Source organism: Blennius ocellaris (assembly GCF_963422515.1).
Source record: "Blennius ocellaris genome assembly, chromosome: 17".
Classification (NCBI taxonomy): domain Eukaryota; kingdom Metazoa; phylum Chordata; class Actinopteri; order Blenniiformes; family Blenniidae; genus Blennius; species Blennius ocellaris.
In genome coordinates, this window is record NC_137666.1 from 13,763,478 (window position 1) to 13,778,970 (window position 15,493).

General features: G+C 45.3%; 1 protein-coding gene across 3 annotated transcripts in view; it reads left to right on the forward strand.

Moving 5' to 3' along the window:
- The first annotated feature begins 3,440 nt into the window (after positions 1-3,440).
- runx3 (RUNX family transcription factor 3) overlaps positions 3,441-15,493 on the forward strand; it is a 52,810-nt gene continuing 40,757 nt past the window's right edge. For 2 of the 3 annotated variants that reach the window (XM_080512946.1, XM_080512949.1), the window contains exon 1: positions 3,441-3,546. In XM_080512946.1, the coding sequence (XP_080369072.1) occupies positions 3,489-3,546 (58 nt within the window). In that variant the 5' untranslated portion in view covers positions 3,441-3,488. Of the gene's footprint in view, positions 3,547-13,662; positions 13,786-15,493 lie in introns of those variants that run through there. The other variant, XM_080512947.1, reaches the window with a different exon arrangement.

Consider the following 15,493-nt stretch of genomic DNA (forward strand, 5'->3'; position numbering starts at 1 on the left):
AAAAAAAGAATTGAGTGAAAGACGGCCACAATGATCTTCAGACTATTTTTCCCCTCACGGTCATGGGCAGTGCAAAGCCATGAGATACATTTCAAAACATGAAGCAGATGTTTACCTAGACAAAGACCAAGAAAGAAAAAAAAAAAAACACACACACTGAGGACGGAGGAAAAGGCCTTGACTTCAGTGCTTTCTTCAAATGTCAAATTTGGCCGACACTACAATGGAGCCAATTCCCGTTCTTGCACAATGCTGTGGGATGGCCCTATATTTGTTTAGCTTTTCTCTATTCCTCATTGAAAATCCAGATGCAATGACTTTGTTTCCACAAGTGGACAAAAATAAGGAAATTGACAATAATCTGAAACAGTCAGCCCCTTGCAAAAACAACAAGCGGAGAACTATATTTCGCACTTTAATGAAATCTCAAAAACAAAACATGACTTATTACTAGCAGCATGTCTCACTTGCACAAATACATGCATGTAAAACGATGATAAACAAACAACGACCACAAGGCGCTGTGCTGTGAAAGCAGGATTCTGCACTGTGGAGCCTTCAAAGCAAACACAGATGAGACCGGAGCTCCAAGTGTACCAGACCTGAGGTAAACACACAAAACACAAATGTTTGCAGTCTTATGTTTCTGTATAAGCTCAACAAAAGGCGGAGGTTCAGGGAGCCATGTTTCCCCAGAGGCCCGAGCGACAGCAGGGAGACACAGAGCTGTAATCTGTCCCTGGGCTGGCAGGCCGGGGCCCCAGGCCATGTCGGGAGGCAGCAGAGGTGTGAGAAGAGGAAGTCTCGCTGTGTGTGAGGTTAAGCCCGAGGCCTGTAGTGGCCGCGTGGACGGACTGATAAAAGCCCTGGGGCCGCGGCTGTGGCCTCAGCGTTCGGCCACACTCGCTGACACGCCGTGTCATTTAGCCTGCGCTGCCGCCTAACTCAACGGCAACTGCTCATTTACAGGGCAGTGCGGGCTACCAGGAAGGAGCGGCGAGCACTCTCTCTCCTTCACACACACACACACACACACGCACACACACACACACACACACACACACACACACACACACACACACACACACACACACACACACACACACACACACACACACACACACACACACACACACACACACACACACACACACACACACACACACACACACACACACACACACACACACACACACACACACACACACACACACACACACACACACACACACACACACACACACACACACACACACACACTCATAACGTGGTACAGTATATACACATACAAACACATGCTGTGGTCCGTGCAGCAGCTCGGTCCGGCAATTAGCAGAGGACGACGCAGGGTGATGACACAGAGCGGTGTGAAACACCGAAGCAGAACCGAAACGTGCGCACGCCGGACACGCGGGCTTCCAAGTCGAGGAGGCGGGTCACATGAGTGACCAGACGGTGGTTTGGGTCTGTTGTCCCGAGCCCAGACATGGTCAGCGTGTCACTAAGAAACAGGAGAAAGGAGAGAGGAAGTGTGGATACCACAGGTTTGCAAATGCCAGTGATTTGCGTACTCACACAAAAACACATGTAAGTACAAGGAGATTGTAGACTTCACAGCACCACAGACAACAACTGGTCCGCCGGCACATTCGCCACTCCGCTCGCCCTTAATTTCTGCATGAATCCTGAGGCAAAGTAGATCATTTCCTGTTCTCCTCACAACAGGTTTCGAAAATAAAAAGCTTAAAATCTGCCGAAGCTAAAGTCAATATTGGTATTACTACTCAAGGTTGACACTGAGCGCGTACTACAAGCCACCACATCAGTTAAAATCTTTCCGTTCTTGTATTTAACCTAGAAAATGCTAAAGTCTGAAACCCACAATCAGGTTAAATCGTTTCTGGCTTTCAGAGGGAGGAATACACATCAATAGTACAAAAACACTTTGAGAGGAATCTTGCACATTCTTCAGAGAAGCTCAGGTAAAATCAGTCGACTGCAAACCCAAACATTCAGCTCCATCAGATTAAAATGGAAATTAAAAAAGAGCAAAGCTCAGACACAAAGTGGGATTAATCTGATGTAATTTCTCCAATCAGAATGGTAAAGGAGACTTGAGAGTGGAGCCAGTGGCAGCTCCACTTCTGATGAGACTCAGATTATGATACTATCAAGTGGTAAGTGAGGGTGGAGGTTTTGCAGGCCCAAAAACCACTGGTTCTTACAAACACAGATGTGCAGTGAGTCAGACAAACACAAAAAAGTAGCACAGGACCGTCATACACAGACGAGAAACAACAAGCTGGCTCTGCAGTCACAGACGCAGCACTTTCCTGTCTCTTTTCGCCACAGATACTTCGCCATTTCTCTTTCCCTTTGTCTAATTGGGTCTCGTCCTTCTCCCTCTGCCTTTCCTTTCTGTGTTTGTGTTGGGGCTTAATACATTTTAATGTCTCTCCAGCTCCTCTGCAGTGGTTTCAGCGCTCGCTGCAAACCTCAGTGAGCCACAGTGGCGCAGGGCCGCTCACGGCTGCCCGGTTTGAACTCAAAAGAAAATAGAATGTTTCCAAAAACGTGGGACGACCAATGAAAAGTGAGAGTTGAACACGGCGAGTCAGAAGAAGAAGCACGGAAAGTACGGCGTGAAGGCAGAGGAACCAGAGAATTTTGAAAAGAAATAAAGCTGATAGGAGAAGGAGGCAGGGAGGGGAGGGAGGGAGAGACACCGGTGACCTCACGTGACGTGGGCTCCACCACTCACAGAGGGGAGTGTGTGTCTGTGTGGAGGATGGCGAGGAGGATGCAGATAGACTGTGGCTTTGAGCCTTTTTACTAGAACTGAGGCTTCCAGTCAGGCCACCACCACTACCGAGGAAGAGAGAGACCAACCACGCCATCAGGCGAGCTGGCTAACCTCAGACCCTCGGCCTGCTGCACGACAGAGCGCCACAAACCCAGCACCTCCCCATCAGCCCGCTACACCCACCATCACCACCGCCACCACCGGCCCGGGCTCCTTTAGGTCGGCCTCCTCTCTTCTACAGCCCTGGTGAGTCCACTTCCATTACCTGGGGTTGCAAATGCTGCTGTTGCCTTTGTTTATTCTTTCGCTCTCTCTCTCTCTCCAACCACAGTCTAAGTTTCTTCTATTTCTTTCTCCCTCTGACCCCCTTCTCTCTCTCCCTATCTCTCTCAGTCTCACTCTCTCTCTCTCTCTCTCTCTCTCAAAAGTTTTCTGGTGCTGCTGGTAACACATGCTGCTGCCGCTCTCGCTGCAAGCTTGTGGCTTGGGATTCCTGTGGTAGTCACAAACCATAGATTCTTGGTCGCAAACAGGCTCCGAGCTCAAGGAGTTTTGTCCTCTGCTGCTCTCCTTCCTTCGTTGGTGCCGTTCTCTTCTATATCTGCATTTCAGTCCTCCTGTTCTCTCCCTCTCTGGAGGTTGGTGGGTACCGACTGCAGCGAGGACTCCGTACCATTCCCCTGTCATGGCATCCAACAGCATCTTTGACTCCTTCTCCAACTACAGCAGCAGTCTACTGAGAGGTGAGTGCTGATCCTCCCCCTCTCTGCTCCACTCTCCCCCTTCTCCCTCCCAACAATAGCCCACCCTCTGTCCAGTCGTTTCCAATGCCTCGTCTTCTTAGACAACATGTTGCTCCTGACTTCAACACATTTGAGTCGTGTGAGCCAGCGGCTTCTTCTAGCATCCAAACGCATTCATCTCTCTGTCCACACACACACACACACACACACACAAAGTTTTGTGAAAGCAGGATCTGCGCTGCACTGTAGCGCAGGTCTCAGTTGGCTGATAAGGTCCATAAAGGCCTCCACTGCTCCTGTGTGTTCTGAAGGGCTTGATGGAGTAGCACCATAATGGGATTCTCACCACAGACATTCATTACAAAGAGAAACTGGGAGCTCTCACTCTGTGAGAATACGAGCTCAGAGGCTCCATGTGACCAGGCGCTTTACTGGAACATGGCAATACAATAAAAGAGCAAAGGGAGACCATATTAGTCTCTTGCTCTCTCTGCCTTACTTCCAGGAGGTACTTTTGGTCTGTGTGGTGAGGTGAGTGCACTATACTCGGGCGACGATCAACTCTTAGCCTCATTGAAGAAGCCATTTGTTGCCATGGCAATTCCAATCAGACAGCTTTCTCTCACAAACTATTCAGCTCGCGTGTGTTTGAGAGGAAAGTGCAAGTCTGAAACTCTTTTTTTTTATGTGAAAAAGATGCCTGTTGAGTTTATTCCTGTAAGTGATGACAAACACAAAAACAGTCACTGTTGTCACCGAGGTTGTTAATCTGATGGTGGTCATGGGGGGGGTTAAGTTGTTCCCTCTGCTCCTCACACAACCACCAAAACAGCCACTGAAAGGCAAAAGGAGTAAGAAAACGAAACCCCTTTTCCAATTAAGACCTTGTTGCAGTGTTAATCAGAGACAGCCACAGGAGAAGCACCACCAGCTCGTAATTGTTAGCAGAATACATCTTAAAATCTTTGGAGCCTCGACGCATACAGTCAGACAGTCAAACACACACACACATATACAGTCTCTGTACATCTGTGTCTCACATGAGAACAATCCTCTGAGATCCTTGGTGGAACCGCAGTGACAGGAGATGATGTTCCAGTGTTCTCACAGCTTCTACACACATTCAGGCTTTTATAGTTTCCTCATGACGAGGCTCAGGCCGCCTTTTCTTCTCTGCAAACCACTGGATCTGCATCGCTTTATCTCCTCACTGTTTACAGATCCGTGTGTCACCAACTTCAGGCTTCACGCATGCCGTCAATCCTCGAGCGTTATGCGCTCTCGGGGAGACCTGCCTTTGATCTCAGAGCCCCCATCGGAGCAATGAGGCCGGATGGGAGACGGCGGGTGAAGGGAGGAAAGGGGAGGCAGGCATTCAAAACTGTAATCACCCATTGGAAATCATTAGTGAATATGCAATATCCTTTTACAATTCGTTCTGTCAGGAGACTGAAACCAAACTGCAAGAGAACAAAGGCCAAGCGTCATTAAATCCCCCAGTTCAATCTGAAAGCATTTCAAATTGGGACTACCTCATGTAAGCAAAATACCCCGGCGGTTAGTTTAACAACTTGCATTACACAGGCAAAGCAATTTGGCTGAGGTTCTCTTTTTTAGACTCAAATCAAACTGAAATTAAGAGGAACGGTTTCAGAAAATCAAGACGACTGTTAAATGTCTGGCTCTGCCGAGCGCTGACTTTAATACAGTGCGACGTGCCGTTTATGGAAACACTGTATTCACCTCTTTAGAAGTCAGGAAATACTGCACTTAGCAGCATCTCATTCATTTGAGCAAATGCAGATTTCAATCTCGAACATGGTTTTTCATGTCATGCCTACTTGTAAGTTCAATACGCGAATGTTATCAGCCTGCTGGCGCTATATCGGTGACTTTGAAACGTTTCAACGTATCTCACAGTGTTAGACAGAGAACACATGTGAGCATGTGATGTGCAACATCAGATGCACTTCGCGTGAGAAGCGAAAGGATGCGTCACCTCAGAAACCTCAGACACACGCACACACACACACACACACACACACACACAGACACACACACACACACACACACACACACACACACACACACAGTCGTTCTCATCATGTTTAGCTTGCTGTAAAAACATGAGAAACGATTCACGCTAAAGAGAATCAAACACAAAGAGCTGTGCATCAAAAAGTTGTTACTCTGCTGCAGCTCTCCGATAATAACCACAATGAGGCTACACCTGCTCACCCCCACTCGGCAATACCACTAATTTATCAGAAAGCAACGCCAAGGAAAGACTTTTTCTTTCTTTCATTGAGCAACAGGTTCCAAAAACAGCCGACTTCTATAAACTTTACTGAGTTTTCCAGTGTGGTTCACACTGCGTCAGGTGGGGTACCTGGTTTATAGCAGCTGTGATTGGGCCCAAGCGGTGGGTCATATCCTTGGCTCACTTTCCGTCACCACATTTCCCTTCTCTTGGAAGGACCGCCTGGTTCCTTGGTGGCTGTTTTATATTCAATGGTCCGCTTTTTGTTTCTTTTCTTTCTTTCTTTCTTTTTTTTTTTAGAGTGTTATGCTCCTGGGAGCCAGCTCCCTTTTGTGGCACAGAAAAAGGCCCAAGTTTATTAGGGTGGGAATGGTTTTATATGTTTGGCTTATTGCGCTGCATGAATGGAAGCGAGAGCTTGTGTGTGAGAAAGCCGCCATGCCTCGCCACAGTTGTAGCAGGGTTATTTTGGAGGATTCTGGGAGGTGGTCTGGTTTGTTCTACAAGTGTTAGGGAGGGTAGAAAGCTTGAGAGTGCCATTCACATTGTGAGAATAGACACTTTATATGCATCGGGTCTCAAGATGAAATCCTCCCCAAGAACTACTGACAAATAAAAAGGCACAAATACAGTAGCTGGAAAAAAAAAGGAAAAAGGCTATAAATTTTACCAGAACACATGGCCAGCCGCTGCAGCATTTATTATTAGTCATGTGGTGAAGATTTTTTTTCTCCTCTCTTAAATTAACGTGCTTGATTGGAGCCCGTTCAAGATCCTGCTGAGTGCGAGGCCTCCGAGTGACGCCAAAAACACAAATACCCGCCCGAGCGGGGCTGAAAATCTGTAACCAGATATTAGGAGTTTCAATATTTTAAAGTGAAAGCAAATAATAGAAAACGCATGACAGCCGCATGACAGCCGCAGAGCAGCGGAATCCTGTCTCCAATTTAGCCGACTATAATATCTATTTATAAAACTCTGAAGGCATACTGGATGGAAGAAAAATGCTCTGGACTTGATTAGGGCTGTAAACGTTTTTGGAGGTACTTATTTACTTTTTGCTCCGTCTCGCCGCTTTCACCGTCTGTCAACACGACTTTATGGAGAACACTTCCAGGGGCTGCCAGTAAGATGGCTTCCAGGTAGAACCCAGAGAGAGGGGTGGGGGCTCGCCGATTATGTGGTTGACTAATCCCGAGCCTGCCTCCGCCCTCGCTCAATTTTAGATCAAAACACTGCACTCAAACCTGCGCCGGTCAAGGTTGCAGTTGTGCTAAGTGCAGTAGTAAATATAATTTTCTGGTGGTCGGCAAGTAACCACAAGGGTAAAATTCTTTGCAAGCCAATCTGATAATATGGATTTGTGTTGTGAAGGTTTCTGTGACTTTAAAAAAAATAAAAAATAAAAAATAAAAAGGTGGTTTGAAAGATTGGGCAACATCTTTCAACAAACAGTCCCTGACAGAGGCTGTGTGTGCGTAAGCAAACTGTAGGTGTGTGTCGACTCCAAAGTGGTAGATCATTGGTGAAGAAACCCGAGGGAGGGATGTTTTCATTACTTTTCCCAGAATGCCTTATTTCCCGTATTTTGCAATGAGTGACAAGAAATCCTGAACAAAAAGATACCAGATGAGCGTGAAACTAATATTTATCTTATCAAAACACACATTTTTAGAACTGAATGTAGGGAAGTCAAAAGTGAACTATTGAGAAAATCCATTGGTGCAACATGTATGACGGCCGCAGGTCTCTATAAAGACCACCCATCATATTTCACTTAGTTGGATGGTTGTTAACAACAATGTGAAGTACAAAACAAAACAAACATTGCACCATAGCATGTGGAAAAGTACCTGCAACATGTCATCTTAGAGGTTATAGTGTTTCACTGAGGGATGCCAGCCCTGTTTCACTTGGATTTTCAATTACTTGATGTGTTTTGTCTGGTCTGTGATGAAGTACCTTTAGTTATTAAAAGGAGGACGCGTCGACAAGTGTAGGAGGGGATCTATTCTCTACCTCAGTAAGATGTGATCTGAGTCATCCAGGGTTAGTCTGCATATTAAACTGTGGTCTCACAGTGAATGGCAGCGATCAAATAATCTGAACTCCGCTCAAATTGAAGTCTCTGTCAGATAAAACACAAAAAAAAAATAGAAAAGAAAAAGGTATGAATGTGTCCTATTGTGTTACATGATAATCAAAGAATGGCAGTGGATATAATCCGAGTGATGTAACAGTAATTAATAATGTCTAGACCTGCTCCTTTAACCGACAACTAAAAAAAAATATGTCAGAGAGGAAAGCAGGCAGACTTCAAAGAAGCTTGTGTAATTGGATAACAAGGTGGAAATGATCACAATATAAAAATCCTTACCCCAGTTTCGAAAAAGTAATGTCTTTATGGTTAATTTGCTTCACTTACTAGCCGATAATATTTCATACTAACCCTGACATTCAAGTGATTAAATCCACATTATTAGACTCCTTGTGATCTCATGCGTCCGGCGTGGTGGACGACTAAATTAAGGAAAAGACTTTCTTGCAATTTTCTGATTCTTAATTCTGTTTTAAACCTACGCCCTAAACCACAAGCCAGCCCCAAAGCTCATTATATGGTAAGGCTTAGGCTCAGAGAAAATATTATTGAAAGCTAATTTATACACTATTTAACCGAGATTTATACAACAGCCATGCAGGTATATGAAGTTTGTTTGCAATTTTCAGCGAGGATACATTCAAGATAAATAGAGGTAAAAGCTGAAGCTATTTTTTTTTTGTTGTTGTTGTTTTTTTTTTTTTTTTTTTATCGCAGGTTGAGTTTGTTTTCAGACCTAAATCAGTGCTGCAATTAGAGAGCTGTGACCTGAGGTTGACTCAGATGGAGAGGCCGTATTGTTTGGACCCCTCCCTGCTATCGTTAACCAGATGTTGTCAACAACATCCTTTGCTGCTGCAGTGAGGAGGAGAACCAGCAAAAAGAGCCTGTGACTAAGCACCGCGCCGATTGCAGTGCACTTTTGTTTTTAACATTACAGTTGCATTCGAACCCACAAATTACTTTAATGGGCGGGCATGGGTCTGCTCTGCAGCACATAAAATGAGTCAAGCTTATGGAGATCCCACATGTTCAGAAACATATCAAGAGGACGGCGACTTATTTTTTGTGTGTGTGTGTGTGTGCGTGTGTGTGCTTTACTTTATCATGTGTGAAGGTTTAGCAAAGATCTGAAGCCCAGAGGAACTCATTCTGTCACAATCGAAAGATTAAAAAGGAATGTTTTCCCCATAGACAAAAATCCTTCCTCCAGACTCTTCACTTCATTATGAGCAGCTTTAATCATGCTCAAAACATCCTTATGGCCTGCCCTTCTTCCCATAAGCAATAAAGAAAAAACTTAATTACGGTGGTGGAAAAATGCAGATAATGATAGGATGTGAGAGGCTGCAGGCTACGAAATGTTTTCTGATTCGCTATTTTCCCAGAATTTTTCTTTTTTTCTTTTTCTCTCAACTTGTTTACATACAGCTAATTGTCACTGCTGCAATAAAACATGTTTTCTGGGTTGCTTCTTCCCTCCTTTCAAACGTAACTTTAACCACAGGGAATTGATTTTTGTGGAGGCAGCACTTTAAAAAATTGGATTGCAGAATTATTTTAGACTAGTCTTTGGGGGGAACAGATATCTGACTGTGATACAAACTGCAGCAGTAATGGGTCACCTAATTGTGCCCCCCCATGCAATGGAGGGTGGATTCAAAACTACTTTTCAATTTGGAAAAATTAGTGAAACATGCTTATGTTACCGATTTAATCCTACTTATAAACTAAATGGTATCTGAAGTTCAATTTAAAACCAAGTCTAGCTTATTTTAACTGAGCAGACAGAGAGTAAAAGCTGTGTCAGCTATTCTGACTCTTCACTTAAAATCATCAATATAGATCATTATTTGATAAACTTTCAACTTTCAATGTCTTGTTATATACGGACCAATTGTCCTCAGACAAAATATATTTAAGTTGCCATCATGGAGGACTAACATGATAACTAAAGCCAAGAGATGTGAGATTTTGGCCAATTTAACCAAGATACTTGTGCCGTTTAGGTACCTCATCAATACAAAATTCTTTGTTTTTGTAGCAACTAATTGGTGTTACAACAAAGAAGTTTGTGCAACATCAAAAGCGTTGTTAAAGCCACATGATTGAAAAAATACTTTCAATTTATGAACACAAAATTCCACACACATATGGATAAGAATCTGGATAGAAAATTCATTTACCTGAATATTTATTAATTTTTAGCTGCTATTTATGGTTTTGTTCTCCTGGGGGGGGGGGGGGGGGGGGGTGTAAGTATTGCACAATGTTCAACTACTTTAAAAAGTGTAAAGCTGCTGTGTTGTGTGAAAATCCAAACTGTGTTGCTTCTTCTTCTTCTTTTGGGTTTAACAGCATTTTTTTTAAAGTGTTGCTTATATTCGGAGGTGCAAAAACTGGTATAAAACTGTTTATAAGTGTGTGGCTTAAATGTAGAAGTGGTAGTTTCTGTTCTCCAAGCTCACATTGAAATATTTCTTTTAACCTTTAAGTAACAACTAATAATTTGATTTTGCTGCTTTTCTACTTCTTCAGGCTCGTGTTCCCTTATTCACATACACTGTATGCACTAAGGAATGCTGGCATTTCCTTTATGCAATAAAAAAAAAAACAATTTCAAATACAAATTAATAAAGAAACCTGTAAGGAGTAAAAAAAAAGATAAAACCTCAATTTAAATGCTTCCGTCTGTATCATACAGCATCGTGAATCTAGTGATTCGTGATCTAGTATTCCTGAATCATAGCAGGTTTTGCCCTCAACTAAACTTTGGAGAGTTCATACTTTCTCCGCAGCTGCTCACTTCTGTGTTGGCTCGGCAGGAAACACCGAGCCAGGGATTCCCCCTCAGCTGTGCAACAGAAGCGGGCCCCTCCATTCCGTCTCCATAGTCCGTCTGCAGTGAGGTCACTGCGTCTGCAGCAGACGGCGGGCTCACGGGTGCAGACATCACGAGCGCAACTGTACAGGGGAACGTTATGTTATACGCACACCGGCACACGAAATGCTGTCTGTGTGTGTGTGTGTGTACACACACACACACACACACACACACACACACACACACACACACACACACACACACACACACACACAAATGCACTGCCTGACTTTTCCTCATGCTGAGTCAGAGGAGCAGTGCATGTCAACATGATGGCCGTGACGTTTTCTCTCTAAATGCTGTGTGACCTCACCATAATAGCCGGTCGGGACTAACATATGGTCTTCTGATGCCCGAGTCCAGCAGAATAACCCACATGGTGACTAACGGCAGAGGACTTCACTGTGAAATATCAGTGGTTATTCTCTTGATTTTATTAAGTGTCTCATGCTTTGAAAAACTCTTAATGACATTGCGGTTACTCTTGTACTGACTGCAAGCGGAGCGGATCTCCCCAATGAGGCTCAACTTGGCTCGAGCCTTTTCCGACTGTCCACAAAGAGTAAGTGTGAACTCGGAAAACACTCACAAATCTTTGGTTGTCAAAGAACATCAGATTCTCTCAGGAGCTCAACTTCTCTGCTGTCAAATAGCAAATGTCATGATATAATATAGCTGTTGTAGCCATTTGGAAGACGATAGTCTTATATATGGCCTCGTGGGAAAAATAAGTTACACTTCAGTCACACAGAGAGCCATTCAGCTCTCTACTTTGTACTCCGACAGCTAGCTGTGCTAACACTGCCAGCCTGGCAGAGAGACGTTCGTGTCAGAAGGGCCCAAACAGAACTTTTCCCCTTTAATCAGCATGATGACATAAGAGGCAGACAGCGAGCCAGTCATTCAGTCAGTATAGAGTTTGATTAACCTAATCACCATGCAGCCAGACTCCGGGCTTCTGATTGGGTTTACAAACGCTCCTTGTCATCGTCATGTCATTAGCTTGTCGTTAGCAGTGGCCGCCTTGACGTGCAGCAGCGACATGTCGGCCCTAAACACAGCAATCAGGGGATTAGAGTGCAGTTACAGCAAAGCCTCAATGGACGCCTCGGGCTGTGAGTCAAAGGGGGGGAAAGTCCAGCCCGATGATGCACACTCCACGTGGCCGGGGTGCTAACTGTACGCGGGCAAATGCCACTGCTGATTCGTGACGGAGATGATGAGAGGAAGCATTCAGGCACTTCGGACACACGGGTGGTTCCCCGAAATTCCAATTGAATCAAGTCCCGGACTGAAGTAATGATCTGAATGGAGGCACTGCACTGAAAATAAGTTTCAGCCTCCCATTAGGTCTGCTTAATCTAAAACTGGGAGTGGAGCCCAAAAAAACAACACAGATGCAGAGTTATGTGCAACAAAGTGACGCTCCGCAGCCACAGCGGAGCTCTTGAGTGACGTTTGCAAATGATTAATTTACATTTAATTTGGGATCAATTGGAGTGATTGACAATAATCACTTACTGTGCAAAAGATTTGATTTATGAGGGATGACAAAAATATATGTCTAAGTGCTTTCCAGAGCTCTTTGGCTTGGAGGGCGAGTGACACCACACCCTTGTTTCCTCACGATGAAAAGCCCAGAGGGCTGCTCGCATACTTTCCAAGAAGTTGTCTCACGTCTGCAAAGGAAAGTGGCATGGACACTTGTCAGGAAACCAGCGCCGGAGTTCTGTTCAAATCTGGTCAAATGGTGCGGTGAGTCAGATGGAGCTCGAGAGGCTGACCCTCTGAAGAGGGAAATAAATGCAAATTCAATATTTGGGGTCTCTTTGAAGTCCAGTTTGCACTTGAGCGAGTGCGACAGAACCTGGAATGACCCTGTTGAAAGAGAGCCTTAATAGCGATGAAAGCAGCTCGAGGAGAAAAACACTGATGACAATGGTTGAAAAGTTGGAATCATGCGCACGCGACAGATTCGTGTGTGTTCTCATGAGGCTTTACATGTGAGATCAGTGATGACTGAGGCATGTCTGCTGCCTCAAAATCACCCGAACGCAAACACGCAGCTCAGCTAAAAACATTTGGCCCAGTGCCCTGTTGGTGGAGTCCTCTCTGACTTGTGGTATTTGCCAGCGTGCATTCATGCCATTCATGTCATACATTACATACCTTACCATGTTGCTTCTACAGTTCAAAGTAATGGGGACCTGGTTTAAAAAAAAAAAAAAAAGTTAAAACATGTGGCTTTTGTTGCAGAGAAGAATGAACAACAGCATTCCATGTGGGACCACATCAAAGGTCTTCCTCCACGGGGCTAAATGAGGGCAGACAGTCCTTTTCGCCTCTCCTGAGACAACTGTCGCTAATTAGCCAAATTTTAAAAGGTGACACTTCTTCGACACCAATTCCTCCTTCGCGTCGCTGTAGGGTAAGAGTTTCTTGAACGTGTACGTCGCGTCTCGGGCTTTCAGCGAGTGGGGACAGCCACACAACGTGCACAAAGAGGCATTGTCTGCTGGTGAAAATGTGGTTTACAGGCTCTGCTATAATGGCTTGGTGGTTGCTGGAAGCCATGCGCACTTCCTAATATTCAGCTCACATGCGATTTCATTTCGAGAAAAAGACCGAGCTGTGGGGCTTTGCCTTTGTGTGAGTGGGGGGGGGGGGGGGGATGCCTCACAACTTATTTTCTGAGCTGACAGGCCTGGGCTGCTTTGGCGGCCCCCACCTCCCCACCTCCCCACTCCCCTCTCCGGTGGCGCTACTATATTTGTGTGGGATCTCGAGCAATGGAAGAGCAGACGCAGGCTGCGTTGCTAGTCAGACGTGTTCGGCGCTGTCAGACTGAACGGCTTCCAGCGCTGCGATCTGTCTCCTCTCCTCGTCAATGGGAGCTGTTTGATCTGACAGAGAGACTCCATTAGAGACACAGTGGAGTTCAACTGCTGGGAGGTTGGATGGCTTCAGCAGTCAGAGTAGCAGCCCAGAGAGGAAAAGGTTTGCACACACAGTCTGGTTGCAATCTTGGTGTCTGTGCTGTGTATCTATAAATGTCTCTGAGCATTACTTGTCCTACTAGTAGGTGTGTGTGGCGCTGCTCCTCAACTGGGCTGACATATTTCGAGCTTCGATGGGCAAAAGGGGGGTGACGACACGGTGGGTAGTGATGTCATGTATGCGTGGTGCTTTAATGACGAAAGCAGATTGACAGAGAGAGCGGCCGGCAGAAAGAGGGAGTGAGGGATTATTTGACGAGCAAGTGAAACACGCCGTCGTCTTCAACACGTACCATAATTAGCCCTCAGACTCACAGTGGTGATGACCGAATAAACCCACGCCACAATCCAGCCAAGTCAAGTACACGCTGGTGTCAGAGTGGTGAAATGGTAGATGATGGTTTGATAAATATGCATCAATGGTTCAGCCACAGACCGTCGCTACACTCCCGTGATTCAATGCGGCTGCATCTTCCACCGACACGGCGAGGAACTCTTGACAAGCGACTCGACTCGAGGAGACAGCATTGCAAGTAACATCAGAGGGTTAGGAGCTCGCCTCATCACCTACCCATGCCGTGTCATAGCTGTTAAAAAGAAGAAGGGAGGGTGAATTGATGTGGCTCCTGTGAAAGATCGGTGTGCTGATCTGTGTGTGGCAGCTGGGCTCTGGCAGTGGGGCTGCGTGGCAGTTAAACTGTCACTGGCAGGAACTGTAAATCTCTAGCAGGAGCTGAATGGAGCATGGCAGCACTGCAGGTGTGTGTGTGCGTGAGTGTGTGTGTGTGTGTGTGTGTGTGTGTGTGTGTGTGTGTGTGTGTGTGTGTGTGTGTGTGTGTGTGTGTGTGTGTGTGTGTGTGTGTGTGTGTGTGTGTGTGTGTGTGAGTGAGTGAGAAAGCACTTACCAGTTGGAGGATTGTCACAATGCTACACATTTCCGGTTTCTCTGTCTGTCTCGAGGAGCAAGCTCCACAATTTCAGCAGTGCACACTTGGCAAAGTCAGAGTGAGTCAGTGTGTGTGTGTGTGTGTGTGTGTGTGTGTGTGTGTTGTGTGTGTGTGTGTGTGTGTGTGTGTGTGTGTCAGTAGGGGGTGGGGGTGCTGTCACTTTGGCAATGCAACTGCACATATTGCAGCGATTACCACAGCGGAAAAATGTTTTTCTGCAACATGCAATTACTACAGATTACAGATTGCCGTCCTTGCATCAGAAGCTCTCGCCAGAAACGGAGAAACACTGCATTTGTGTGCACATGTGGATTTGTGTGCGTGTGCGTGCGAGCGTGCGTGTGTGTGTGTGTGTGTGTGTGTGTGTGTGTGTGTGTGTGTGTGTGTGTGTGTGCACGCACGCTGTTACACACAAATACACAGAGACAAAGAAAGATGAGAAATGATTATAGCTCGATCTAAAAACCACAACTGAAAAAAAAAAGGGGGGGCGTTGACGTATTTGTGGGACTCATTTAGATTTAAAAGTTACAATGATTTTTAGGGGTAAATAAAAGAAGGAAAAAATACAATCTGTCCTTCAGTGAAATGAGGAAAAGTAGAGCAGGGGACGTTTTGTAGCCCTTTGTCCGTCATCATCAACATTATGAAAAGCACACACTGATGTACTCTTGCCGTATACAAGCTTGAATGCCACAAGTTATAACAATTTAGGACTTTTCATTTTGTTCCAGGTTACAAATCACTCTAAATATCAAAAAG